The sequence below is a fragment of the Osmerus eperlanus genome, chromosome 22, assembly GCF_963692335.1.
Source record: "Osmerus eperlanus chromosome 22, fOsmEpe2.1, whole genome shotgun sequence".
In the NCBI taxonomy this organism is placed as follows: Eukaryota; Metazoa; Chordata; class Actinopteri; order Osmeriformes; family Osmeridae; genus Osmerus; species Osmerus eperlanus.
In genome coordinates, this window is record NC_085039.1 from 2,343,912 (window position 1) to 2,370,435 (window position 26,524).

Consider the following 26,524-nt stretch of genomic DNA (forward strand, 5'->3'; position numbering starts at 1 on the left):
AATGACCTAACTTCATTTGTACATGTCAGTACATGTAAATACATGGATCAAGAAACTATTACTCTAAATATTTTAATATGTTTGAGAGAAAATGATTTGTGAAAATAGCATAAAACCTATTATGGAGAGATCTAAGGGAATTTAGTGTTATTAGTTTTTATTTAATTCGAAATTTTATTTCTTCCATTGTGACCCTTTGCATTCCGTATAAAAAGGATTACACTTATATTATACACTTAAATACAATCCCATAGTCCAACATAGTTTAGTTACTGAAGTAGTAGAGGCAAGGATGCACTACTACCTATATTTCTATTTTCTGTTATTGGCTGTCTCCACAGGAAATCAAGCTCTAAATCAGTGAACCAGGTGCAGGCCAAGGCCACAGAGGCTATGGCAGAACCAGCCTATACGATACCGGTGTTCCGGCAAAGGTAGATCCAATTGGCTAAAGCTCCGTGCTACCATATGTCATGCTATTTTAGGTGTAAGGAAATACTGAACTACACTCAGTAGATGACAGCTAAGCAAAAAGACCACCAGCATCCTCTTTACTGACTATGAAATAGTCAGTAAAGAGACTATTTCTAAAAAGACTATGAACTTGTCATAGAGATAATAAATTATGGGTATTTACAGGGACATTTTTGGTTGGATTTTAAATCGTTTCACTGAAATGAGCAGACTATAACCCATTCATGCAAAACACATTTTTGAAGGTAACAATAATTAAGTAATTGTGGACCCTATCAGGTCTGAGCTGCAGCCATCTTTCTGTCTGTAGAGGGCCCTTTTTAGAAACACATTTTCAGTCTTTTAGATCCAGTGAGTCCAATCATACTGATATACTAGGGAAGTGACAGTGGCAAGCAATGAAAAGTTTATACTAGCTACATTTTTCTACATGAACTGAACTAATATACTGTATATTGGTTTGTAATACTACTGTACTAATTCATTACTTAGTTTATCTATACTTTAATAATATAGTAAATTAAGGTATGGGATCTTGAAAGTAGACAGCAAGAAATAAAATCCTACCAATGTAGAGAATAATGAGATTTGATGTCTACTTGATGTCTAGGAACGCTGATGAGGTAGAAGAGTACCAGCGTGTGTCGAGCCATGTTGGGAAAGGGCTTGCTGCCATCCAGCAGGAACTCCACAGGATGAGAGTGGCAACTAAGACTCAAGTGGAGAACATTGCTATACAGAATGAGGTAAAGAAGTATAAAATGTCTTGTGATCAATGTTTTGTCATGCTACATTTAGCATGTACTAGTCTGTATGTCAATATAAACAGGGGCAGTCACAAGGGGGCTTTATACCAATAATAAAGATACACAGCAACAAATAGAAAATAAATGTACAAGAAGGTAGCAACAGTGTAATTGTTTACCTTTTTGCAGATTGAATAGAATCCATGGAATTGTTAACAATAAATAGAAAAATTGCAGGGAATGTAAAATAGGGACATTGTTGTATGGAATATATAGAGTTTATAGTCATGTAAGAAGTGTGGTCTGGAAAATGTTACATTTACATTTAGTCATTTAGCAGACGCTCTTATCCAGAGCGACTTACAGTGAGTACAGGAACATTCCCCCAAGGCAAGTAGGGTGAAGTGCCTTGCCCAAGGACACAACGTCATTATGCATGGCCGGGAATCGAACTGGCAACCTTCAGATTACTAGCCCGATTCCCTAACCCGCTCAGCCACCTGACTCTGTGGCAAATGTTAAAGACGAAGACTGGATTCACAGATTTTCAGAAGCTCTTGGGTAGCAACTTTGTCAGACTGTTAGAGACTGTAAGACTCAGTACCACCTACCAAAGAGGGGGTGGGAGAATAGTCAATGACCAAGGCTTTAAGCTGTTGCCTATGTCAAGACATCTTCAGGAAGTGCATGGTGTAAACTTTTTAATGGCCCGGTCTTAACCTCTGCAATGTTTTGCTGCCATGAGTGGAACCTACCTAACCAGATTGTGATACATCTTAATAGGCTTTCTATGACTCTCATCTACAGAAGTTTGTATTTTTGGGCTTATATACTGTATATATTGTCAAAGTAATAATAATGTGAAGACAGTATTCCATTTTAAGAAGTTAATGCAAAAATGTATTTGGTAAGTTAAGATAAACAGATATCAACTGAACATGGAAAATTATCAGATTCAGGTGTTCTTTATTAGCCTGGTCCTAACCAGACTCTCGTACATTGCATTTGTACAGAGAGTTTGGGATCGCTCCATTGACAAGCGTTAACTTCCTTGAAGTCGGGTACTCTGTTGAAGTTTAAAACTATTGGATCTGCCCAGAGCCACTCTGGATCTGCCATAACCAATCGCCAGCGTTCGCCTTAGCCAACTCCTTCACCACTAACGGAGCTAGCTGGAAAATCAAACTTTCCCCGAACCCCATGGGGAGGAGAGCCACAACATCATGGCCACCAACAAAACTCTGCAAAGATTGTTCTTGCTCCGGCTTTAACTTTTGGATATTCGGCAGCGTTGCCACAACGGACCGAATGGCTTTGCTCGCATCTTTCTCCGCTGCCATTAATGAACTACAACTCAAACTAGCGCACAACATCAACGTCAGCGTTCTCAGCCACTCCCTCTGTTCGCTGATTGGACCGGTTAAAAGTTGTTTAGAAAAATCTGACTAATATGCCGAAATCCCAGACCTAGTACAAAAGCAAAATGGAAATTGAGCGGAAGTACATAGGAGGGCAGAGCCAGGCTAGTTCTTTATAGGAATATTAAGGGGAACTAATTTGGTGATAGGTATGTTGTATATTAATATGGTGCTCATCGCTATGCAGGATAATATTTGTAGCCTTCTCAAAAGCCTTATACAGACATTTCTGGTGTTACAGTTTTAAGTATACCTAATCTGACCTTTGACTTTAACGCACACGGAGAAGTGGGGTTTAAGTCCAAAATCTGACTTGGATAGCCCTAACAAATCTGTCGGGGGTAAAGCTTCAGGCTATAGGTTCAGGAAGTCAAGAAACTTTTACTTTACTGTACTTTATTCTTAAGCAGCCTGAGAGGCCGAACATGGATCAGATCGATTCACCAGAGCTAAAAGCAGTGGTAAAGAGAGTTGCAATATTCACAGCCATGTGATCTTTCCTTGAAAAAATTTCCTTATTTTTGAAATTACCTGTATTACAGCTCCCTCATCAACCACTTCATCAATGAAAGGACACACCATTAACAAAGATCTACACATAATAATAATAATCAGACATTTCATACAAGACTTGCAGTTCAAGGTGCTTTACATAAAAACAATAATACAAGTAATAAAAGTAATAAAACCCTTCTGAGATCAAATTAGTAAAATGCTTTGGTATAAAGATAGGTTTTAAGCTGTCTTTTGAAAATGTCTAGCGTGTTTGCTTTCGTAATATTTATGGGTAATGTGTTGCATAGTTTTAGGGCGTAGTTGACAAAGGCCGCATCACCAATCTTCTTATGACTGTTTCTGGTGACCTCTAATAGGCCTGCATCTGATGATCGCACATGGGTTGAAGTCCTTATTTATAGAACTTTACTTAAAGGTCCCATGGCATGAAAATGTCACTTTATGAGGTTCTTTAACATTAATATGAGTTCCCCTAGCCTGCCTTTGGTCCCCCAGTGGCTAGAAATGTTGATAGGTGTAAACAAAGCCCTGGGTATTCTTCGCCGCCTTTGAGAAAATGAAAGCTCAAATGGTCCGATCTGGAACCTTTCCCCTTATGTCGTCATTTACATTTTACATTTAGTAATTTAGCAGACGCTCTTATCCAGAGCGACTTACAGTAAGTACAGGGACATTCCCCCTGAGGCAAGTAGGGTGAAGTGCCTTGCCCAAGGACACAATGTCATTTTGCACGGCCGGGAATCGAACTGGCAACCTTCAGATTACTAGCCCGATTCCCTAACCGCTCAGCCACCTGACGTCATAAGGGGAAAGGTTACCTCCCCTTTCTCTGCTTTGCCCGCCCAGAGAATTTGGCCCGCCAATGAGAAAATGAGCTACGCGATATAGTTTTTTCCTCGAGAGACATCATGGCTTGCAAACGACCAGCATGGCAGTTAGCCCCGCCTCTCTCCTCCTCATAGCATTTAAAGCTACAGACACAGAAATGGCACAAGGAAAGGTCATTGTGGGACTGCTTGTAGTGGCTGTAATTCTGCACCAAGGCTGAATTTCGGGAAAGAGACTTCAGATACAGTATTAGGGGACCACTAAGGCCTATATAAAAGCATCCAAAAACAGCATGCCGTGGGACCTTTAATTGATAAAAAAAAACAATTAAACTTTGTTTTAATTACCTACGGACTATTAATTAATACAGTAACCAATAAATTTTTAAACATGGTTTCCAATGGGAAAATAGAGGATAGAGGCATATGGATTTAGATACTAAATCTTTTGGAATGGTAACGTTAACTATTGATGTAGCTATTGTCATTCTATTTGGATAATTTTGATTAGACACATTTTATATAGCAGAAGCCTAAATGTTTTAAATAAGGTACCATATAATTAAACACATTTGTCCTTATATCATTTTTTATTTTTTAATTTAAGTTCATTCTCTATCAACTTTGTTTTAATTCTTGACAGATAGTGGTTAATAAATTAACATAATATGGCAGCACACCAGAAAGTCTGAGGTAAAATCATCAATTCCTGTCGGGTCAGTGTTAAAGTGTTATATAACTGGTTAAGCAACAACTCAGGTTTAGCCTGACAATTGGCCTGCCCTGGACCAGGTTAGTTTCCCGGCATTGGTTGCCATGGTAACTCAGCTTATGTATGTTGAGTTTTCTTTATGGAAATTAATCAGCTTTTATTATAAGGTCATTTGGTAAAAAAATATATTATAAAATGAAAATGTTCTACTGGTGTGGAAACCATACATGCTTTTTGCTTCTTTCTAGGTTAAGTTAATGATGACTAAAAAGGTTGAGTTGTGCGAAGAGGCTCACAAGCTCCCAGATTTTCTGGTGCCACTGAGGCCCCACACTGTTTGGGAGAAAACCCCTGTCAAGCTGTTCTGTACTGTACAGGGTCACCCCAGGCCTATTGTCAAATGGTAAGAGCTCTCATTGGTCTTTATGCCACACATAATGACACATTTTACATGAAGTACTTATACCTTTGTTGTCATACTGTGATTATGCTAATCACAAGATTTGACCATGAAGTGGAGCTGCAAGTGCTTTATTGGCTAAGTGGTATAGGTGCCTTTACTATTCCCACTTGGGCAGTAACACAAGATCTACTGCTTTTCAACTCCCTTGTACTAACTGCGAAATTACATGATACCAAAAGCAATTGCTGATTCCCTGAGCAGACATTCATAAGAAATACACATGATCCAAAGGACACACACATACACATGTTAATTAAAAACGTCTTCATTTACATTTGAAATATTTTATATTTAGATAATTATCCAAAGCTACCTGCTGTACACCTCAGTCATCATTAGTTATCGTTATTTAATAAACCAGTAGCAAGGTATTTTATTCTTAATTTAAGAGACATATACTTTAAGTCCTGAGGCTCTGTCATTCTTAGCCTCATTCACAATTATGTTGGTGGTCACATTAACATCAATTGCAGTATGACTACTTCAACCAGTCATATTGTAGGTTTATTTGATCGTCAACATGTTACTAGAATTTAAAAAGTCTAACTCATGTAAACAGATGTACATATACTGAAATAATGATGATGAATGCATTTATTTTCAGTATTGAGTGAAAAAACTACGTTTGGTGACTAGTTGTTAATATTACTTTAGGTACAAAGGGGGTGTACTTGTCGACCCACTGAGCGCCCCAGGAAAGTACAAGATTGAGAGCAAGTATGGAGTGCACAGTCTCATCATTAGCAGGTAATGTTTCCCTTGTTCCATTAATGAGATTCCTTATATGTATTTCCACCAAGTTTGGTGTCACTTATTGTACTCAGAATCAATATTAGTTTTCAATATTCAATATCAAAGCTTAATTCCTTAATTCATTTGAGCCAATCAAAAAGGTGTAACCAAATTAACCCCATTGGTTCCATGTTTTCCACCTACAAACAGGTGTGTCCTTGTCTTTGTCACTGTCTCCTTAATAGGTGGCCTATTTCCAGTTAGAGTGAATGACTTAGTTGACTGAGAGTTGGTCTGAGTTGGGGGTTGTGGGTTTCATTTCATATTTAGTCTAAAGTTGATCTGTGACGGCCACTGTTCTGGCACGTCTTTAAGATGTCTCAGCTGTTCATGCCAAAGTGCTGACTTCCACGTCATTCGATCTATGACTCCCCTGCCCCCAACCCCCAGCTCTCTCTTGCAATAACTCTTTTCCATCACAACGGTGCTGGAACCCTCATTTCGCACTTCCTCTGAACTCCAATGATTTTCAAAGCATTTTAAGAGCAAGGTCCTGATCTTTAACATTATCCGATCTTGAAATCGATAAAATCTTTCATTTAGAAGGCTACATTACCCTATCTTTGGAAATATACTTTAAAATAGTTGCTCCAGGCTGAAGGTCACATTTCTCCTTTCTATTCTCACCCTCCGTCTCTCCTTGCAGCCCTCAGAACCATGTCTGTTCCTCAGAGCTCCTTCTGTATGATACGTTCCCAAGGCATGAGATCACTTTCCAAAAGGCAATGTCGCCTTTCCTTAGCCCATGTCATCAGACATTTGACTGGGGATTAAAAAGTTGGCCTTTAAAGGCATGAGTGTTTCCTCTGGGTGTTCAAAGGGACTTTCTTTGAAAGAGAGGATAGTCAAATCAGCTACTCAGCTGATGCCACACAACCCGTTTCTACTACACTTCAGCTATAAAACTGGAAATAATAGGTCTTTGAGCATTGTGCACACTATATTTCCTCGCCATAGGTGTGTGGTGAGTGATACTGCAGAGTACAATGCCGTGGCAACCAACCATCATGGCTCAGCCACTAGCAAAGCAACTGTCACTGTCAAAAGTGAGTCCTCTTCATCCTGTTTCTCTCTATATGTTTTTCTGTCTGTCTGTCTCTTTCTATTATACAATAGAATGTGTGTAATCTATTATTGTTTTTCAGATTTGTCATGCATTAATAATTCAAATGTGTATTTCCCTCTAGGACCAGGAGGAGGTGCTGTAGAGAACTCTCAGCTTTCTGGTCAAGGTGAGAGAAGTGAGGGAGGTAGGGAGGTGAAAGGAACAGTTCATCACAAAAGTTTTTCCTCTTACCTGTAGTGCTTTTTATTCATATAGATTGTTGTGTGCGTTGTCACATTTTAGATAGTAACTGTAGAGATGTCTGCTTTCACTTGAATATGATGGAACTAGATTGGGATTGTCTTGTGGTGCTAAAAGCACCCAAAAAATACAAAGAAACGATTTCCTACTCCTTTCCTACATGAAACTCTTGACAAAAAGGATTTTCTTCACTGTGGATTATTTTGAGTAACTAGGTCATGATTTCTAGAAAGAGACATTGCTGTTGGGTTTTTCAAGTTTATTTTAGGGCACTTTGAGCGTCATGAAGCTCGCCCAATGTAATTCCATTATATTCGAGAAAGGGCAGACATCTCTACAGCATGAAGTGTCTGTTTAAGTTGCACAAGGTGCAACACATGGTGTTGGAATTCAGCCTGCAGATGGCAGGCTTTGCTTGTGATGGGAGGCCACAAATAACTAAGGACTGATAAGCAGTGGAAGCTGTTGTGATAACTACTTGTGTTCAGATCCTGGGCCAGGAAGCAAAGGCTTCAAGTGAACTTGAATTCATCTCTGAATGAGCACTCCCTGTACCAGTTTGAATTGAGTGAAAATACCTTCAGTATATACACAGTGGAGCTAAATAAGAAACACCCTTTTGTGTTTCGTTTTCTAATAAAAATATTTATAAATTCTCAACTAATTGTATTTTAAGTTATAACATATTCTTATGCACAATAATTGTGCATGCTACTGTACATATGACATATGAAATGTTGCAGGTTTTATATGTAATTAATATTTAATACTAATGTGTGAGTAAAGCATTTGATTGTATCAGGGTACTGTTTTGAAGGTTTCACATATTCGTTTGTAATTTATTTTTGTCCGGTGTGAAGTGCCCCACTTGACAGTGATCCACCCCAGTAAGCTGGAGATCACCCTGATGGATATGTTTGGAGTGACGTTCGGAGTGGAAGGTGGCTCTGTCAGCCTTGTATGTACAATGGTAGTGGTCCCAGATCTACCCAATTTGCCACCACTGGCCGAGTGGTACAGAGATGGTAAGACTACTATAGCATTGCAAATATTTTGGTTTAAATGTTTTTAATTTTGAAATGTAAATGGTACCTGTTCATCTCTATTTTCAGATAAACTACTGAAGTCAGGGAAGTTGGCAGAGATGAAGGTAGGTGGGGGTGTGGCTAGCCTTACTCTTCCCCACCTTGCCAAGGATGATGAGGGTCTCTATACCCTACGCATGTGGACAAAGGATGGCACCGCAGAGCATAGTGCCTACCTGTTTGTCAGAGGTAGGAACATGTGACCTACTACTGTACTACTGCAGTGCATGAAAGCACACACCTGAACACACACCTGAAAACAGGTTTTACTTTTGTAAATGTCACAGACTGGTAAGGCTTTAGTGTCTATGATATTCCAGTTTATCAACTTCTCAAGAGCTTGATGCTGTATGTAGTATTTGTACATTTATGAGAACATTTATTTATAACCCCAATTCCAAAAAAGTTGGGACGATGTGTAAAATTAAATAAAAAACAGAATACAATGATTTACAAATCTCATAAACCCGTTATGGTATTCACAATAGAACATATAAAACATGTCAAATGTTTAAACTGATGAAATGTAAAATTTTAAGGAAAAAATAAGATAATTTTCAATTTGATGGCAGCAACACGTCTCAAAAAAAGTTGGGACTGGGGCAATAAAAGTCGGGAAAAAGTATGTGTTACTAAAAATAAACAGCTGGAGGAACGTTTAGCAACTAACTAGAAACGGCTGTTCCTGCAAAACAGCAGTGAGAATGCTGAAAACCTGAATGGGGATAGCTGACCATGCTAAAAAAGCGGAAAATTGTGAAAATTTAGTAAAGTTATAAGCTGAAGCGCCGGAAAGGTAATTTTGAAAGGGGCTGGAGCTGGACGGATGTATAAAACTACAGAAAAGAGAAGAAAAATGCAAAAAGATAAATAATTCTGAAGAATTTGAAAATTTAGCAGAAAATTATTTGCTGGAGTTTCAAAAGGCCTGAATGCAAAAGTACTGGCAGTTGGAAGGTACTGCTGTGAAAGGTATTTTTGAAAGGACCTGGAGCAAGAAGAAGGCAGAAAACAGAAGAAAAGAAGAGAAAAAATGCAAAACAATAAGGGCAAAAATTCAGAAAGATGAGCTGCAGGAAAATGTGAAAATTTAGCAGAAAACCAGTTGCTGAAGTCTGGGTTGAACGAATTTGAAGATAAAAGGACAACACTGGAATGACTTGAACTTGCTGGAAAAACTTAGCAACCGTTGGTCATTGGCAACAGACTGGCAACATTTCTAACCTAGAATCTAGGTTTCAGGTTCAAGGTGGAGGAGAAACTAATCATATGTGCCTGCACACCCAGCCCTGTTCAGACACTTAATTTAAGATTGCATAAAAATAAAAACTTTTAAATTCAATCACGTCACATTACGTGACTTTGTTGGTTGTGCAATTGCAAAAGCTACTTGAACTCAGATTAAAATGCTGCTGCAAAAAAAGCTGAACTACAGTATTGTGGGTATTAAGTAAGATCATGCTACATCTAACCAGCGGATCATTTCTTGCAAGCGTGTCAAAGTGGTATTTGTACAGACACCGTAGGCGTGAACAATGCATGCATCGTCATCGTGGTCCATCTGACTTTAGCCGAAGCAAAGCTAGAGAAAGGATGCATTGGGAGATTTCCTATAGTAAGCTAGATACTGCTTCAAATTGAAAACGGAGAATATATTTGAGTAAAGACAAGTTACTTAACAATGTGTTCAATATCGTCAATTAAAAGTAAAAACTTTCCAGTTACGAAGTTTGTTCGTAGGATTAACGCCAGCTGCAGCAAACACTTAGTTACCCCAGCCCCGGTTTGGCTGTTCGTGACGGTAAGCTATGACAGTCTTGAGCCTCGATTTTTGCAGATTTCTGTGAAACTTGCTAAAATAAAAACGATCTAGCTAGATTATGTACACTTTAAGCTCAATGTACATACCTTGTTTGTCCAATTTGGTCGATTGTGGAAAATAAGTCGAACCGTTTTTAGTTATGGAGAGCCATCGCGCTAGCTCAACTATAGGAGAGAATAACAGAAATTTAGCTAGAATCCACACCTCAAACAAGTTAACCTAGACGCAAAACTATATGTCCAATCCAAAAAATAAGGATATTTTCCAAGACCCGAGACTCTGCCAAACCCATAGATATCCTTTATATGTCTGTGCTGTCAGAAATACAACTCTTGGCAGTTTCGAAAACGTGTATCCAATCCTGCTTTCATGGTGCGTGTCTGTTTGGTTGCCACGGTGATGGCGCAGCTGTGATAGCTAACGAGCTAGGCAGAGAGAAAAACGAACATTTACCTAGCATCCACACCTCAAACAAGTTGACCTAGACGCAAAACTACACGTCCAATCAATAAAATGAGGATATTTTCCGAGACCCAAGACTGCCGAAACTAGAGATGTCCTTTATATGTCTGTGCGGTCAGAAATATGTCTCTACCGGCAGTTTCGAAATCGTCTTCCTTCTTGCTTTCTCTGACGGATTTTACCCACCTCTCCATTGAAGTTAGTGAGAGAATTTGAAAGGCTGCTCTCGCTTCAAGGCTCATAGCTGAAAATCTGTCAATGTGAGCTCTTTAGTAGTTACATTGGCTGAAAGAGGACACTTTTTCCTACATTTTAAGGTATAACTTGTTTCTGTAAGTTAAACTATATGAACGTTAGAGGAATTTGTTTGACAATTTAGTTGAATATCAGAAAAAGAGCAGCCAGCAGTGTGCCACTCTGCTTGCTGCTCATTCATAAAAATCAAGGAGCAAACATTTTAATGTATTTCAAACTGTCATAATTCACAATTGGCTGAATATTTGAAAAAGCTGAATCATTTGGGAATAGCTGAATGTCTTGTGAACATTTTAAAGGTTCAATGGTGTCTCTAGCTGAAAGTATGCTGAAGTAGTTACGTTCGAAAGAGGAGGAAGCTTTTTAATGATTTGAAAGGATTTACCATTACTTTTAATGGGAGAATAATTTGCACAAAAACCTTAATGTCTTAAAAAGTATAAAAGTGAGAAATACCAAAAGTCATAGCCAACATCTCCTGAAGGAGCTGAACGTTTTGATACAAGAATTGTAGGAATCGGTGAAAGTATGCAGAACTAGTTAAAGGCCAAAAAACAGCAGAAGAACTAAGAAGTTGATATAATAATAACTAGAAAAGGCTGTTCCTGCGAAACAGCAGTGAGAATGCTGAAAACCTGAATGGGGATAGCTGACCATGCTAAAAAAGCTGAAAATAGTGAAAATTTAGTAGAAAGTTATAAGCTGAAGCTTCAAAGCAACCGAAAGGTATTTTTGAAAGGGGCTGGAGCAGCATTCCAACAATGATTTGAAAGGATTTACCATTACTTTTAAAGGGAGAATAATTTGCACAAAAACCTTAATATTTTAAAAAGTATAAAAGTGAGAAATGAGAAAATACCCGCAAGCTGAAATGAATTTCAAAAATGTGTGAGTCACACAAAAGAGGCAGTGTGGAAGCTCAACTGCATCATCATAACAAAGCTAAGAGCTAAAATAGCCTACAATGTGGGAGAAGCTGAAAGCTGAACTGTTATACAGAAGAAGTAGGCTAGCTAGTCGTAACAAGATTATTATCGTTTTAACAGCTGAAATTATAGTTGGGATAGTAATAGCAGTAGCAGATGTAGCCTACCATTGAGTGCGTTTACTCGGCTTTCTTAGTAGGATTCAATGTGTTGATGGAATGAAACATACAGCAGTAGAGCCGATACAGGAAGACACGGCGACACTTTGTTGCAGAAGGATGATGGTGCAAGTTTTGTCCGTGGAGCATACAACGATTAATAAAAAAGAATCATGTAGACGCGTTTATTGAGTAATCGCATAACTAATTACACATGTAAACGGAGTAATTGTATTATTGGCATAAACCGACAATTGCTAGTAATCGTGTTTCTCATGGTCAAGTAAACGTACCAATCACCTGTGTGAGAGACTGAGTGGTGCGTGTCTGTCGTTACGGTGATGGTGCAGCTATGATTGCTAACGCGCTGAGGGCAGAGAATAAGAGAAATGTAGCTAGAATCCACACCTCAAACAAGTTAACCTAGGCGCAAAACTGTACGTCCAATCCAAAATATAAGGATATTTTCCGAGACCCAAGACTCTGCCGAAACCAGAGATATTCTTTATATGTCTGTGCAGTCAGAAATACGACTCTACCTGCAGTTTCAAAAACGTGTTCCTTTTGCTTTCCTGGTGCTTGTTTGTTTGGTTGCCACGGTGATGGCGCAGCTGTGATAGCTAACGAGCTAGGCAGAGAGAAAAACGAACATTTACCTAGCATCCACACCTCAAACAAGTTGACCTAGACGCAAAACTATACGTCCAATCCAAAATATAAGGATATTTTCCGAGACCCAAGACTCTGCCGAAACCAGAGATGTCCTTTATATGTCTGTGCGGTCAGAAATACGACTCTATCGGCAGTTTCAAAATCTTGTTCCTTCTTGCTTTCTCTGACTGATTTTACTCACCTCTCCATTGAAGTTAGTGAGAGAATTTGAAAGGCTGCTCTCGCTTCAAGGCTCATAGCTGAAAATCTGTAAATGTGAGCTCTTTAGTAGTTACATTGGCTGAAAGAGGACAATTTTTCCTACATTTTAAGGTATAACTTGTTTCTGTAAGTTAAACTATATGAACGTTAGAGGAATTTGTTTGACAAATTAGTTGAATATCAGAAAAAGAGCAGCCAGCAGAGTGTGCCACTCTGCTTGCTGCTCATTCATAAAAATCAAGGAGCAAACATTTTAATGTATTTCAAACTGTCATAATTCAAAATTGGCTGAATATTTGAAAAAGCTGAATCATTTGGGAATAGCTGAATGTCTTGTGAACATTTTAAAGGTTGAATGGTGTCTCTAGCTGAAAGTATGCTGAAGTAGTTACGTTTGAAAAAGGAGGAAGCTTTTAAATGATTTGAAAGGATTTACCATTAATTTTAATGGGAGAATAATTTGCACAAAAACCTTAATGTCTTAAAAAGTATAAAAGTGAGAAATACCAGAAGTCATAGCCAACATCTCCTGAAGGAGCTGAACGTTTTGATACATCAATTGTAGGAATCGGTGAAAGTATGCAGAACTAGTTAAAGGCCAAAAAACGGCGGAAGAACTAAGAAGTTGAAAAACAATAGTGAGAATGCTGAACAGCATTCTCACAATAAAGAGAAACAGGAAAACAATAGTGAGAATGCTTAACAGCATTCTCACAATAAAGAGAAACAGGAAAACAATAGTGAGAATGCTTAACAGCATTCTCACAATTAGGTTAATTGCAAACAGGTCAGTAACATGATTGGGTATAAAAAGAATATCTTAAAGAGGCAGAGTCTCTCAGAATTAAAGATGAGCAGAGGTTCACCAATCTGCGAAAACCTGCATCTATTGTGGAACCATTTCAGAATAATGTTCCTTAACGTAAAATTGTGAAGAGTTTGAATATATAATCATCTACAGTATATAATATAATACAATTATTCTGAGGATCTGGAGAAATGTCTATGTGTAAGGGACAAGGGGGAAAATAAATACTGCAGGCCTGTGATCTTCAGGCACTCAGGTGGCACTGCATAAAAAAACAGGCATGATTCTGTAATGGAAATCATTGCATGGGCTCAGAAACACCTCCAGAACTTATTGTTTGTGAACATAGTTTGCTGGCCATCCACAAATGCAGGTTAAAGCTCTATCATGCAAAGAAGAACCCTCATGTGAACATAATCCAGAAACACTGCCATCTTCTCTGGGCTAAAGCTCATTTAAAATGGACTGAGGCAAAGTGGGAAAACTGTTCTGTGGTCAGACAAATATAAATAATTTTTGGAAACCTTGGACGCTGCGTCCTCCGGACTAAAGAAGACAGGGACCAACCGGCTTGTTATCAGCGCTCAGTTCAAAAGCCTGCATTTCTGATGGTATGGGGGTGCATTAGTGCCTATAGAATGGTCAACGTGCACCTCTGGAAGGGCACCATCAATGCTGAAAGGTATATACAGGTTTTAGTGCAACATTTGCTAGCATCCAGGCCACATCTTTTTCAGGGCTGCATATTTCAGGAGATAATATTAAACCACACCCTGCATCTGTTACAACTGCATGCCTTTGTTGTAGAAGATTCCGGGTGCTAAACTGGCCTGCCTGCAGTCCAGACCTTTCACCAGTTTAAAACATTTGGTGGAGCATGAAACTAAAAAATATGACAAAGAAGACCCAGGACCGTTGAGCAGCAAGAATCCTGTATCAGACACAAAAGGGACAACATTCCTCTCCCATAACTCCAGCAACTGGTCTCCTCAGTTCCACACTGTTGTTAAAAGAATAGGGGATGCTACACAGTGGTGAACATGGCCTTGTCCCAACTTTTTTGAGACATGTTGCTGCCATCAAATTCAAAAGGACTTTATTCTTTCCTTAAAATAAAAAATTTCATCAGTTTAAACATTTGACATGTTTTATATGTTCTATTGTGAATAACATAATGGGTTTATGAGATTTATAAATCATTGTATTTTTTTATTATATTTTACACGACCCAACTTTTCTGGAATTGGGGTGTATATAGTATTCATTTTTTAAATCCTTCTTGACAATAAAAAAGAGTTGCACACCCTCAAAACATCATGCTCTGACATGAAATTCCGCAGGGAATCTTTTAGGTAAAAGTTTGGGTTGTCATTTTCAGCAAAAATAACAATATGAATCCAACGTAATGTTTATATTACATAAAACAATTCACTCAAATTAATGCTAAATAATTTCCCTTGCGTGCTACGCGCACTCGCATTACCTGTGTTAGTCCATATCTGAGCTCACATCAAACCCAGACTAGGTCCTAGGTTTGGGCCAAGCCCATAATGTTTTGGCTCCGCCCCTGCTGTTCATTCCGGTTTTCATGCATTACTGTCTATTCATGTCTTAAATTCCTTTTGTTCCAAGCTATCCATATAAAAAATCTGTCTTTGCTTCTAGTTTTTCTAATCACCTTATTTCCATTATTTCCATCTGATTTCCACCCATTTCACTATTACCTGATTAGCTTGTTTCATTTCTCTCTAGATGCTGCTCCCTCTGTAGCTGGTGTGCCTGGTGCACCAATGAGTGTGAAAGCATTTGACATCAGCATGGATTATGTCCTGGTTGCTTGGAAACCCCCCAACACCACCAGTGAGCCGGCCATCACCGGATACTTCGTAGACAAGTTGGTGTCTCCGAATTAGCTAATTGTCAGTCACTCTAGAAATTATTATTTAACTGGACTGTCTACAGACAGGATGGCAATTAAGTCATACTCAATGAAACTGTGGGAAAAGCCTGTAGTGTCTATATCATAAGTGTTTCAAGCACTGTTTGGTTCTCAGTTTTGTGCGCATACATCAAAGCATGTGTAACTTGACACTGCAGTTGATGTTGTTATTGGGTGTGCTCACGCCTTCGGCGAGCACAACCATTGTTCTTTCACATATATCACTGATTCTTGAGATAAGGGACAAAAGTACTTTTGAAAAGTGACAAACAAAAAATCTATACTACATTTATTTGAATTGGACATCCTCATAAACACGGGTCTCATCTATCATACAATGAAAAGAAAACAGTTTTTTTATTTAACCACTTTTTATAAAAATGGACATTTACTCACTTAGTAACTTGACATTTGTCAACTCCGTCTGACACATGAAAATATATATATATTTTTTATCAATTCAACAACACTGTTAAGTCTTTAAGTGTGTAGAAATGGTGTGCCTTAGCAAGGTTAAGTGATAAATTGCATTGTATACACTTTTAATAATATTTAACATATTGTTGGAATTAGCCCTTTTAAATGACCTTCATATAGTTTACTAATTTCTTTACATTTACATTTATTCATTTAGCAGACGCTTTTATCCAAAGCGACTTCCAAGAGAGAGCTTTACAAAGTGCATAGGTCACTGATCATAACAACGAGATAGCCACAAAACATTGCGAGTAGCCAAAACATGAAGCACACATTGTGAACAACCAAAATAAGTGCCAAAGGGAAGAATCATAAGAGCATGTAGTTAAACAAGTTACAATTAAACAACATGAGCTGCTATAAGTGCAAGTGTACCTGTGGAAAAAAAAAAGCAAGCAACAATAATAAAACAATATATCACAGCGAGTACAAAAATTTAAGTCAGTTACCACTAACCACAAGAGCAACAAGTCTCTAAGCAAGAGTCATTGTGATCCTTGAGGAAACTAACATCGGGTCAAGCGAACCATTCCTAAGTACCGTTGTACTCCCGGAACAAGTGCGTCTTGAGCCTTTTCTTGAAGGTGGAGAGACAGTCAGTGTCTCTGATGGAAGTGGGGAGTTGATTCCACCACTGGGGGGCCAGACAGGAGAAGAGCTTGTGTTGGGACCGGGCGGTCTTGAGCGGTGGGACCACCAGGCGGTTGTCTGAAGAAGACCGTAGGTGACGGGTGGGGGTGTAGGGCTGCAGGAGAGACTTGATGTAGACGGGTGCAGTCCCGTTCACTGCTCGGAAGGTCAATACCAGGGTCTTGAATCTGATACGGGCCATGATAGGTAGCCAGTGGAGAGAGATGAGGAGCGGGGTATCATGGGAGCGTCTGGGTAGATTGTAGACCAGGCGGGCCGCTGCGTTCTGAATCCTCTGAAGAGGGCGGGTTGCACATGCTGGGAGACCAGCGAGCAGCGAGTTGCAATAGTCCAACTTGGAGAGGACAAGTGCTTGGACTAGCAGCTGGGTGGAGTGCTCAGACAGGTATCTCCTGATCTTCCGGATGTTGTAGAGGGTGAATCTACACGACCGGGAGACCGCAGCAATGTGGGCCGTGAGGGAGAGCTCGTCGTCCATGGTAACCCCAAGGTTCCTGGCAGAGGATGAAGGGGTCACCGTCGCAGATCCCAGGGTGATTGAGAGATCGTGGAAGATGGAGGGTTTAGCCGGGATGATGAGAAGTTCTGTTTTGGCGAGGTTCAGCTGGAGGTGGTGCTCGGTCATCCAGGCGGAGATGTCTGTGAGGCAGGCCTCAATCCTAGCTGAGATCCCCGGATCTGTCGGGGGGAACGACAGGTACAGCTGCGTGTCGTCAGCGTAGCAGTGGTAGGAGAAGCCATGGGAGGTGATGATTGGTCCAAGTGAGGTGGTGTACAGAGAGAAGAGGAGGGGTCCAAGGACGGAGCCCTGTGGGACACCAGTGGAGAGCTGGCGAGGGCCTGACAGTTTGCCTCCCCAGGAAACCTGGTAGGATCTTCCCGACAGGTAGGATGAGATCCACTGGAGTGCAGTGCCAGTGATACCCATCTCAGAAAGTCTGGCGAGCAGGATCTGGTGGTTAACCGTATCAAACGCTGCAGAAAGGTCCAGCAGAATGATGACAGATGACCTGGAAGCCGCTCTGGCAGACTGGAGGGCAGTGGTGACTGAAAGGAGGGCAGTCTCTGTGGAGTGGCCAGTCTTGAAGCCCGATTGGTTGGGGTCAAGCAGGTTGTTCTGAGAGAGAAAGTTAGACAGTTGGTTAGATACAGCACGTTCAATAGTTTTTGAAAGGAAGGGTAACAGTGATACCGGTCTGTAGTTCTGGAGAACGGCAGGGTTAAGGGAGGGTTTTTTGAGTAGAGGGGTAACTCTAGCCTGTTTGAAGGCAGAGGGGAAGGTGCCAGAGGTAAGAGAGGAGTTTAGGACATGGAGAAGAAAAGTTATGATGGAGGGGGAGATGGTTTGAAAGAGAGGGGAGGGTATAGGATCAAGGGGACAGGAGGTGGGGCGATGAGAGAGAATGAGGTCAGAGATCTCTGCCTCAGACAGGGGAGAAAAAGAGTTTAGACATTTAGTTGGGTCAGTCATGGAGGGTGAGAGGGTAGGACAGGTGGGCTTAGGGAACCGACTGCTAATGTCGGCGACTTTTTTCTCAAAGAAGGAGGAGAAGTCGTCTGCTGTCAGGGTGGAGGGAGGGGGTGGGGGAGGTGGGTTAAGAAGCGTGGAGAAGGTAGAAAAAAGTTTGTGGGGGTTTGAAGCAGAGTTAATTTTGTTCAGAAAGTAGAGGATTTTAGCACCAGTTATGTGAGAAGAGAAGGATTTGAGGAGGGAGTGATACTTATCAAGGTCCGGACCGCCTTTGGACTTGCGCCATCTCCTCTCAGCTGCCCGAAGGGTGGACCGTTCTTCACGGATAACATCCGTAAGCCACGGTATATTTCATTTTTAATATATACAATCAGTGGTTTTGTGCACACAAGACACTGATGCATGTAGATAAGTTGGTGTTTTAATGTATGAACACACTCAATTGAACCAAATAAACAATAATTTTTTTATAAAAATGAAAAACCTCCATCTAGTGTTGACACACAATTGACGGTGTTGACAAACTAATCAAGAATCAAACTGATTAAAGATATTTACCTAGTTTTGACTTGGCAAAGGGAGAGAGTATCAAGGGAAAGGGTATGAAACTTCAAACAAAGAGTACCTGATGACAGGTAGCTTACATGTCAACACCGTTAGACAAAATATCTGACAGAGTTGACGTCTGACGGAGTTGACAAAACAACATGTTTTTCAACTTAATCATGTCTCGTAAATGGTAGCCATTTAGATTTTCCTCAGTTGCCAGCAGCCACTAAACCTAACCAAAATACCAACTTTTATTTCAAAAGTATTGATTGAAATCATCCGTACTTTGAAGACAGTGTTGACACATAAAAGCTGTGACCACAGGGATTTCAATTTGTTTGCTGAATATTAAAAAAAAAAGTACAACTTACGAGACCATGTGTTGGACTGCTGCATCCATCAACAGAAAGAATTCTAAGGGGGTCCTCAGGGTTAAAGCTGACCAATATATGCCTGGTTTATTTCAAATTAGAAAAATATCTGACCGAGTAGACATGTATTGATGACAGATTTTGAAAGACTGTTGTTAATGTATAAAATAATGCAATGTTCACTTTAAGTATTTAGTGATATTTTATTAAGCCATCCAATTAACCTCATATTCATATTTGGGCATTTTGGGCATTTTAAAACACTTTTTTTGTTTAAGTTTAATACTGTGACCTCTACGGAGGACGAGTTCATTTGCATGGGCTTTCATAGTACAGTGCCGGTATTTTATAGAATGACTATGAAATAATATAAATATATACAAAACTAAGGGTCTAAACAGACACAAATCTTTCATATCCAACTTATAAAGCCTTTTTAAATGAAATAATGTATAGTTTTTTTAAGTCAAATTGCAACATTTTGATGAGGGACATGTTGTGTCCCTTATTTCAAGAATCAGATATATATTATTATTATTTATTTTTGCCCCCTTAAGGATCCGTCAATATTTGGACTACATCGATAACGTCGGTGTCAAAAGTTTCGGTCAAAGTCAAAAGGCCAACGTAGTTAATAAATCCGTGACAGAATACCAAAAATTTCCATGTGCTTCAGTAGCTCGCAGTGTAATGCAACTGACTGCAGTGATGAATGTGGTTTTGCTCGTGGGATCGAATCCCACTTCATTCGAGCTTGAGAATCTCTTATTTTCTTAGTTTCCATTTATTATGGCGTGAATGGCTGTAATGTAGTAGCCTGGTCCTAACCAGACTCTCGTACATTTCATTTGTACAGAGAGTCTGGCCTCGCTCCATTGACAAGCGTTGACTTCCTTGTAGGCGGGTACTCTGTTGAAGTTTAAAACTATTGGATCTGCCACTCTGATCTGCCATAACCAATCGCTAGGGTTCGCCTTAGCCAATTCCTTCACCACTACTGTAACAGAGATAGCTGCCGTAGCTGGAAAATCAAACTGTTCCCGAACCCCGTGGGGAGGAGGGCCACAACATCATGGCCACCAACAAAACTCAGCAAAACTTGTTCTTGCTCCGGTTTTTAGCTTATGGATATTCGGCAGCGTTGCTACAACGGACCGAATGGCTTCGCTCGCATCTTTCTCCGCCGCCATTACGGAACTACAACACAAACTAGCGCACAACATCAATGTCATCATTCTCAGCCAATCCTTCTGTTCGCTGATTGGCCGGTAGAAAATTAACCGGAGACATCTGACTTACGTACCTCATGGCCAGACCTAGTACAGAAGCAAAATCAAAATTGAGCTGAAGTACGTAGGAGGGCAGAGCCAGGCTAGTAATGTAGTGCTCACTGCATTTGATCGGAATATTACATTATGAAATGAATTGATTTCAAAAGATATAGCGAAGAAACACTCAGCCATACACGAAATCGCATAGGAAACGAATAGACACATGTTGTGTTTCAAAGATATACTAGGAACGCAGCAACGTTCTTAGTATGCATTTTTAGTATGTGGTGTCAGAAGGAGCTTTGATGTCGTGGTAAATATGGCTATTGCCTCGAAACAACCCCAAATACGTGATTAGTAGCCTACATTCGGGTAGTGTCTATGGTAACCAGTTGTTTCAGAAGAAGCCAAATCAAGATGTTACCTGAAGGCCAAGGTGGTTAATAAGAACGTAACTGATTTTATTACTTTCTGTGAAGCAATGGCCTTTGGTGTCTGATGTGTTTTTCTCTAGTGTGATCGAATCCCACTTCATGGGAGCCTGCAAATGTTTTATTTTGGCTCCATTTATTTTGTCGTGCATGGTAATGTAGTGCGCACGTAGCCTATACTTTCATATGTGCCGCAGCAAATATGAGATCCGACTTGAAAATCGCCAGTAATATGTTTGTGAATTTGTGACGAATCTGGTGATAGAGGCAGACTGATAGATGATACCAGTTAGTTTGTAAACCAGTAGGGACATAACACCGGTAACGTCGTTGTTAGAATAAGCTTCAAAGGGCGTTATTTATTAATGAATGAAAATATCACGAGAAGGGAAAAACTTAAAAGGACGTTGAAGACATAGAGATTAGGTCCATTTTTACACCGGTCTGCCAAATATTCGTTTTGATTCAACTATGAGGCTGATATAGCCGATCACCATTCCCTCTTGCAGGGGAAATGAGAAGACAACTATTTCATTCTACACGTCACTCTTAGTATTTTGAGTTGTAAATGAGCAGCAAAAAAAATATGTTTTTGAATCTATGTGATCTTCATAAATAATAAGTATGCATTTTTATCCAAAATATACAGAAATATCAGTTGTAAAAATGTCATTAAACGGACCCCTCTGCAACCGACGCAAGCAAGCACACCCTACAATTTCACCAGAAATTGTACCCTCTCTAGTTAACTATTGAAATTCTTAACTATTGAAACTAACTGCCCATTTGAAGGTATAAAAAGATTAAATTCAAACCACTCCAGTCCTCCTAAACATTCAGTGCACTGATCTGATACACATTGTATACATCAATATGATACCAATGTAACAGTAGTAACAGTATTGCTTCCTCTCGTTCCTCCCACACTGGGATGCAAACTCGGGTCCTCTGACTTACAAACTCGAAAACTCCTCTATAAACACAGCTTTAAGCATCTAAGCCACCAACAAGCTACCTTTTCGATGGCACAGGTGTACGGTATTTATTCTGAGGAGTAAGTTTAACCTATTCACTCATTCAGTTACACATACTTTCTTGTCTGTATGGCTAATTATGCCCTTATGTCCAGATGTGAAGCTGGCAGTGACTCCTGGGTCCAGTGTAATGATGCCCCAGTGAAGATTTGTAAATACCCTGTGCACGGCCTGAGTGTTGGCCACGTCTACCACTTCCGAGTCAGGGCTGTGAACAGCGCAGGGATCAGCAGGCCCTCTCGCAAGTCAGACAAAGTGACCGCCCTTGACCCTGCTGAGAGTGAGAGACTGCAAGGTACTGCACATCATGCTTTTTTCTCTAACCACCATCCATTCTTTGACGTAAAGTATTTTCTTTTATATGCATATTACATTTATACTCAGTATGGGAAACAGTGGATCGAAATGTAGGTGGCTGACTCTTCTTTTTTTTGCAATAGTGATTAAGCTGGATGGAAAACATGAGGTTGTTATCAAGGCTGATGACCTGGAAGGTAGGAAGAATAATATATTCTCTAATAAATCCTCTCAAAAAACGATTTAATCCTCTCAAAACTCTGGAAAACTGGATCTCCATAATAGCCTAATAAATGTTTCATAAACAACAACAATAACATAATAGCATTTCTTCTAATCTTTCTAATAATGCCAGCAATCTGTGTGTGTGTGTGTACAAATAAGAATATGTTTAGTTTCCCACAATCATCTCAAGAACTGGGCTCTCTGCAAAGTTCATTTTGCAGATGTCCTTATTATAATAGAATGGAGTGCAGTGCCGCATTTGACGTTGTTTGGATAAGCATTTAGACATAAAATAATGAAATTATTTTTTTAATAAATATTAATATAAAAAAAGAATGATTAATTTGGCTTACTATCTTCGCTCTGGACTCAGCCATCTTGAGTTGACTGAGCTGCACTAAACTAGCTCTCGCGAGCCGAAATTATATCGATATAACAAGTCAAAAACAGGCGTAAGACATGAACAACATTATTTATGTCAGGGCAATACAGATAATCCAAGACTATTTTAATGATGAAATACTGGCTAGCTAACAAAGAAAAATACTACATTTATAGTGGATGGTTTATTTCAGTACTTGTAGCTGGAAGGTTATTGTCTGCAATTGTTGCTGTGTAGACTAATGGCTCTGGACTACACAAAGTCACAACGTCCTAGAAAGACAACAGGGATTAGATTATCATTGTTTTAGGCATCATTAGGGTTACAAAGGGGCGGAAAGTTTCCGTAAAGTTTCCACGGGAATTTTGGCTCGGGAATTTTGGGAATAAATCTTTTTTTTTAAATGTGCCAAAGTTTTTTGCAAAAGCATATAACAGGCAGACATCCCAAGTCTCCCGGAAAGGTCCGGGAGTCTCCCAGATTTCAATAGCGGCTCCCTGACGCCCGCAAATGCTGTACAATCACCCGGAAATCGGGGAAAATTTTGAATTATGAACTATGAACTGAACTAGTTCATTTTAAAATTTGTGAACTATGAACTGAACTAGTTCATGTAGAAAGTGAACTTTCCAAAAACTGTTTGTCATTACCTAGCATATTGATTACTTGGTAAACTGAAGCCATGTTCATTTTAATACCAAGTTTATTTGTATACAGTAGACTAACGTTTTACAGCAGTGACAGTAGGATGTATGTATGTCCACACAAAAGTTGTATTATAAATGTTTGCATCCATGTCTGCTTATGACAAGGTAAATACAGTTAAATTACCCCCAAATTTCCAGTTAATTCCTGTTAATTCCCGTATATTCCCGTTAATTCCCATGGAAAGTTTCCAACTTAGAATATTCCCGGAATTTTGCAACCCTAGGCATCATCACTTGCTGGACAACATTTCAATTGGCAATTCACAATATATAGCCTACTGTTATTTAGAAGCAAATTCGCTTTTCTAACCGATATGGCCAGGTTAGCAGTGCTGACTGCTGGCATATGAATCAAATGCTTTCAAAGGGTTTTCTTTATGGATGAAATGCTGGCTAGCTAACAGAACAACAATATAAAGTGGATACTTTCAGTATAGATCAGTGAATTTGGTTACATAAATGAATGTGTTTACTGATGTTAAAACTGCCTGCACATTGCTAATGTGCTACAACATTATAATCACCAGCAGCATAACATAAGCAATTGCTAATGTAGAAAGCAGCAGACGAATGAAGGCTACCTTATCATTTGCATGAATGTACTAGAGCATTGGAAATTAGTTTAAAATAATGAGAAATTGCTTTTTTGATGTGCATAAGTGACTAGAATAGATGAGGTTTAACAAGTACATCAGAGATGACAGAGAATTTCAATTGTGATCTGAGAAATATAGGTATCAAAGCCACTGAGAAGAACTGTCATCACCAGCTGCATCACAGGCACTGCACTAACTATCTATAATTCCAGACATCTGTGTGTGTCACCGACATCATCATGGGCACTGTGCACTATCTAATAAATAATCTGTATTTGTGTGTTTCACTGATATCTTAAGCACCAACTGCATCATGGATACTGTGCACTAGTATAATCAATTCTAATACTGATCAGCTTCTAGCAATAGCCTTGTAACATTTGGTAAAACAACAAAAGTTGAATACATTAAAGGGGATATCCTAGTAAACTCTTGACTATCACATTAAAAACTAAACCCTCACATCTTGCTCTGTCTTTTGGATTGGACTTTGTAGGTAACATGGTAACAAACAATTCTGGCAATAGTCATAGGATACATTCATCCATCCAACCAACAACCCATATGCAGATTGCATCTTTGTTTTTCCTACCCAAACATTTTAACATATTTTTTCTGGCACTCTTGCTAAGTATGATCTTAACCATCTCTGCCTCTAAAAATAACTCTTAGTCTAACACTTCAATCATAGCAATTTCACAAAAAAATATTCATATTGGGGAGTCAGATGGCTGAGCGGTTAGGGAATCGGGCTATTAATCAGAAGGTTGCCGGATCGATTCCTGGCCGTGCCAAATGACGTTGTGTTCTTGGGCAAGGCACTTCACCCTACTTGCCTCAGGGAGAATGTCCCTGTACTTACTGTAACTCGCTCTGGATAAGAGTGTCTACTAAATGTATATTATCACAATTATGCACAGTGAGAAATATTGTTTTAATATAAGTGTTAGTGTACTTTACTGCCATTCACTCCCAATCTAGGTTATGTAACTATACCAGGGGAGCCCACAGATGTGCATGCCTCTGAGATATTTAAATCCTATATCGTGCTGAGCTGGAAACCTCCCAGTCCTCGTGGACGGGCACCGCTGTGGTACCTAATTGAAAAGGTGTGTGTGAGTCATCCCATCAAAATCTACAATAGACTAAATAATACATATGTTAAATGACAGAGTATTTCAACCACAGTAATATGTTTTTTCACATTGTCAAAGTCTTTTTGTAGGCTGTACCTTTCATTTGCCCTTCACGGCTCTTTCATAGTCCATAGCAGGCATTGAGAGTTGGCAGAGAATCAACACAGCAGTCAAACTGCAGTCCCCTCGCTACCCTGTTTTCGATTTGGAAGATGGAAAAAAGTACCAGTTCCGTGTCTATTCAGTCAACCTGTATGGCTCCAGTGAGGCCTCTGAGCTTACCGATCCAATCCAAAAGGTGGATAAGCATGGTAAGAGTGGGGTTTAGTACACACTCACACATAGACACACACATGCACACAGACACACAAACAGGAATTTAAATTCTTTGAAGTAATAGTTTGTAAATGATCATATCTTTCAGGTTGTGAGCGACCTAGTGGTATGTAAAATAGATATCTGAATGTATAACACATTCTAATTTAACTGAGCACTTCTTTCTCAGAAAGAATATTTTGTGTTTATGGTCACCTGTCTATGGACGTCCAAATACTTTTTTTTTTTATATATCTCAGTTTGTCAACATCATGACTCGTCATTGTGATTATGTACTAAAAAAGTGATTTTTATGTGATCGATAGAACAGATGAAGAAGAATATGTCATACAGTATGACTAAAGCTGCAGTACCCACAGCACATGCATTTTTATTCTGATGATATTTTAAGGCAGAAATGGCATTGTATATTACTACTTATTAGTATTAGTCCATGGGGGCTGATTGATTTGACAATGCATACTTGATCACATCAAAACAACTTTTGTTATGTTTGTCAGACAACAACACAATATACATCTTTTAACTTCTATACTTTCTTGTGGTGTCAAAAATTAAATGTTCGTTTCATATTTTAGTAATAGTAACTGTAAAGGATGATATGAATGATGATGCTACGTAAACTTCTATACTCTATACAGTCGTGGCCAAAAGTGAGGGAGATATATTTTGTGTTTGCAAAGCTTGCTGGGCCTTGGCATAAAATGACTGCTAACATAATTTCAGTAAGTCATATCATCAGCACAGGGGAAAGTGTGAACTAGTTCTGGCCAGGTGAAATCACTCTATCATTTGGATTGGATTTTAAGAGCAGATTGACTGCTGTAAAAGAGGGGACTATTTGCTTATATTGAAAACTTTCGCCCCAAAAAAGCGTTAAAAAATATTAAATGTGCCTTATTGTATTCCAGTATCCTATAGAAACATGTGAAAACATTTTCCTCAAACACTGAACCAGCAAACTTTGCAAAACACAACATTTGTCATTGCCAAAACTTATGGCCATGA

The 26,524-nt window shown here is 39.3% G+C and overlaps 1 protein-coding gene across 5 annotated transcripts in view; it reads left to right on the top strand.

The window, feature by feature from the left end:
- Positions 1-26,524, top strand: part of myom2a (myomesin 2a) — a 43,372-nt gene that overhangs the window by 1,441 nt on the left and 15,407 nt on the right. For 2 of the 5 annotated variants that reach the window (XM_062447889.1, XM_062447890.1), the window contains exons 3-16: positions 342-434; positions 1,085-1,220; positions 4,942-5,096; positions 5,811-5,903; positions 6,906-6,994; positions 7,136-7,180; positions 8,115-8,279; positions 8,367-8,528; positions 15,396-15,537; positions 21,933-22,132; positions 22,278-22,331; positions 25,026-25,153; positions 25,308-25,491; positions 25,605-25,622. In XM_062447889.1, coding sequence (XP_062303873.1) covers positions 342-434; positions 1,085-1,220; positions 4,942-5,096; positions 5,811-5,903; positions 6,906-6,994; positions 7,136-7,180; positions 8,115-8,279; positions 8,367-8,528; positions 15,396-15,537; positions 21,933-22,132; positions 22,278-22,331; positions 25,026-25,153; positions 25,308-25,491; positions 25,605-25,622 — 1,664 coding nt within the window. The remainder of the gene's footprint in view (positions 1-341; positions 435-1,084; positions 1,221-4,941; positions 5,097-5,810; positions 5,904-6,905; positions 6,995-7,135; positions 7,181-8,114; positions 8,280-8,366; positions 8,529-15,395; positions 15,538-21,932; positions 22,133-22,277; positions 22,332-25,025; positions 25,154-25,307; positions 25,492-25,604; positions 25,623-26,524) is intronic. The other 3 variants (XM_062447891.1, XM_062447893.1, XM_062447892.1) reach the window with 2 other exon arrangements.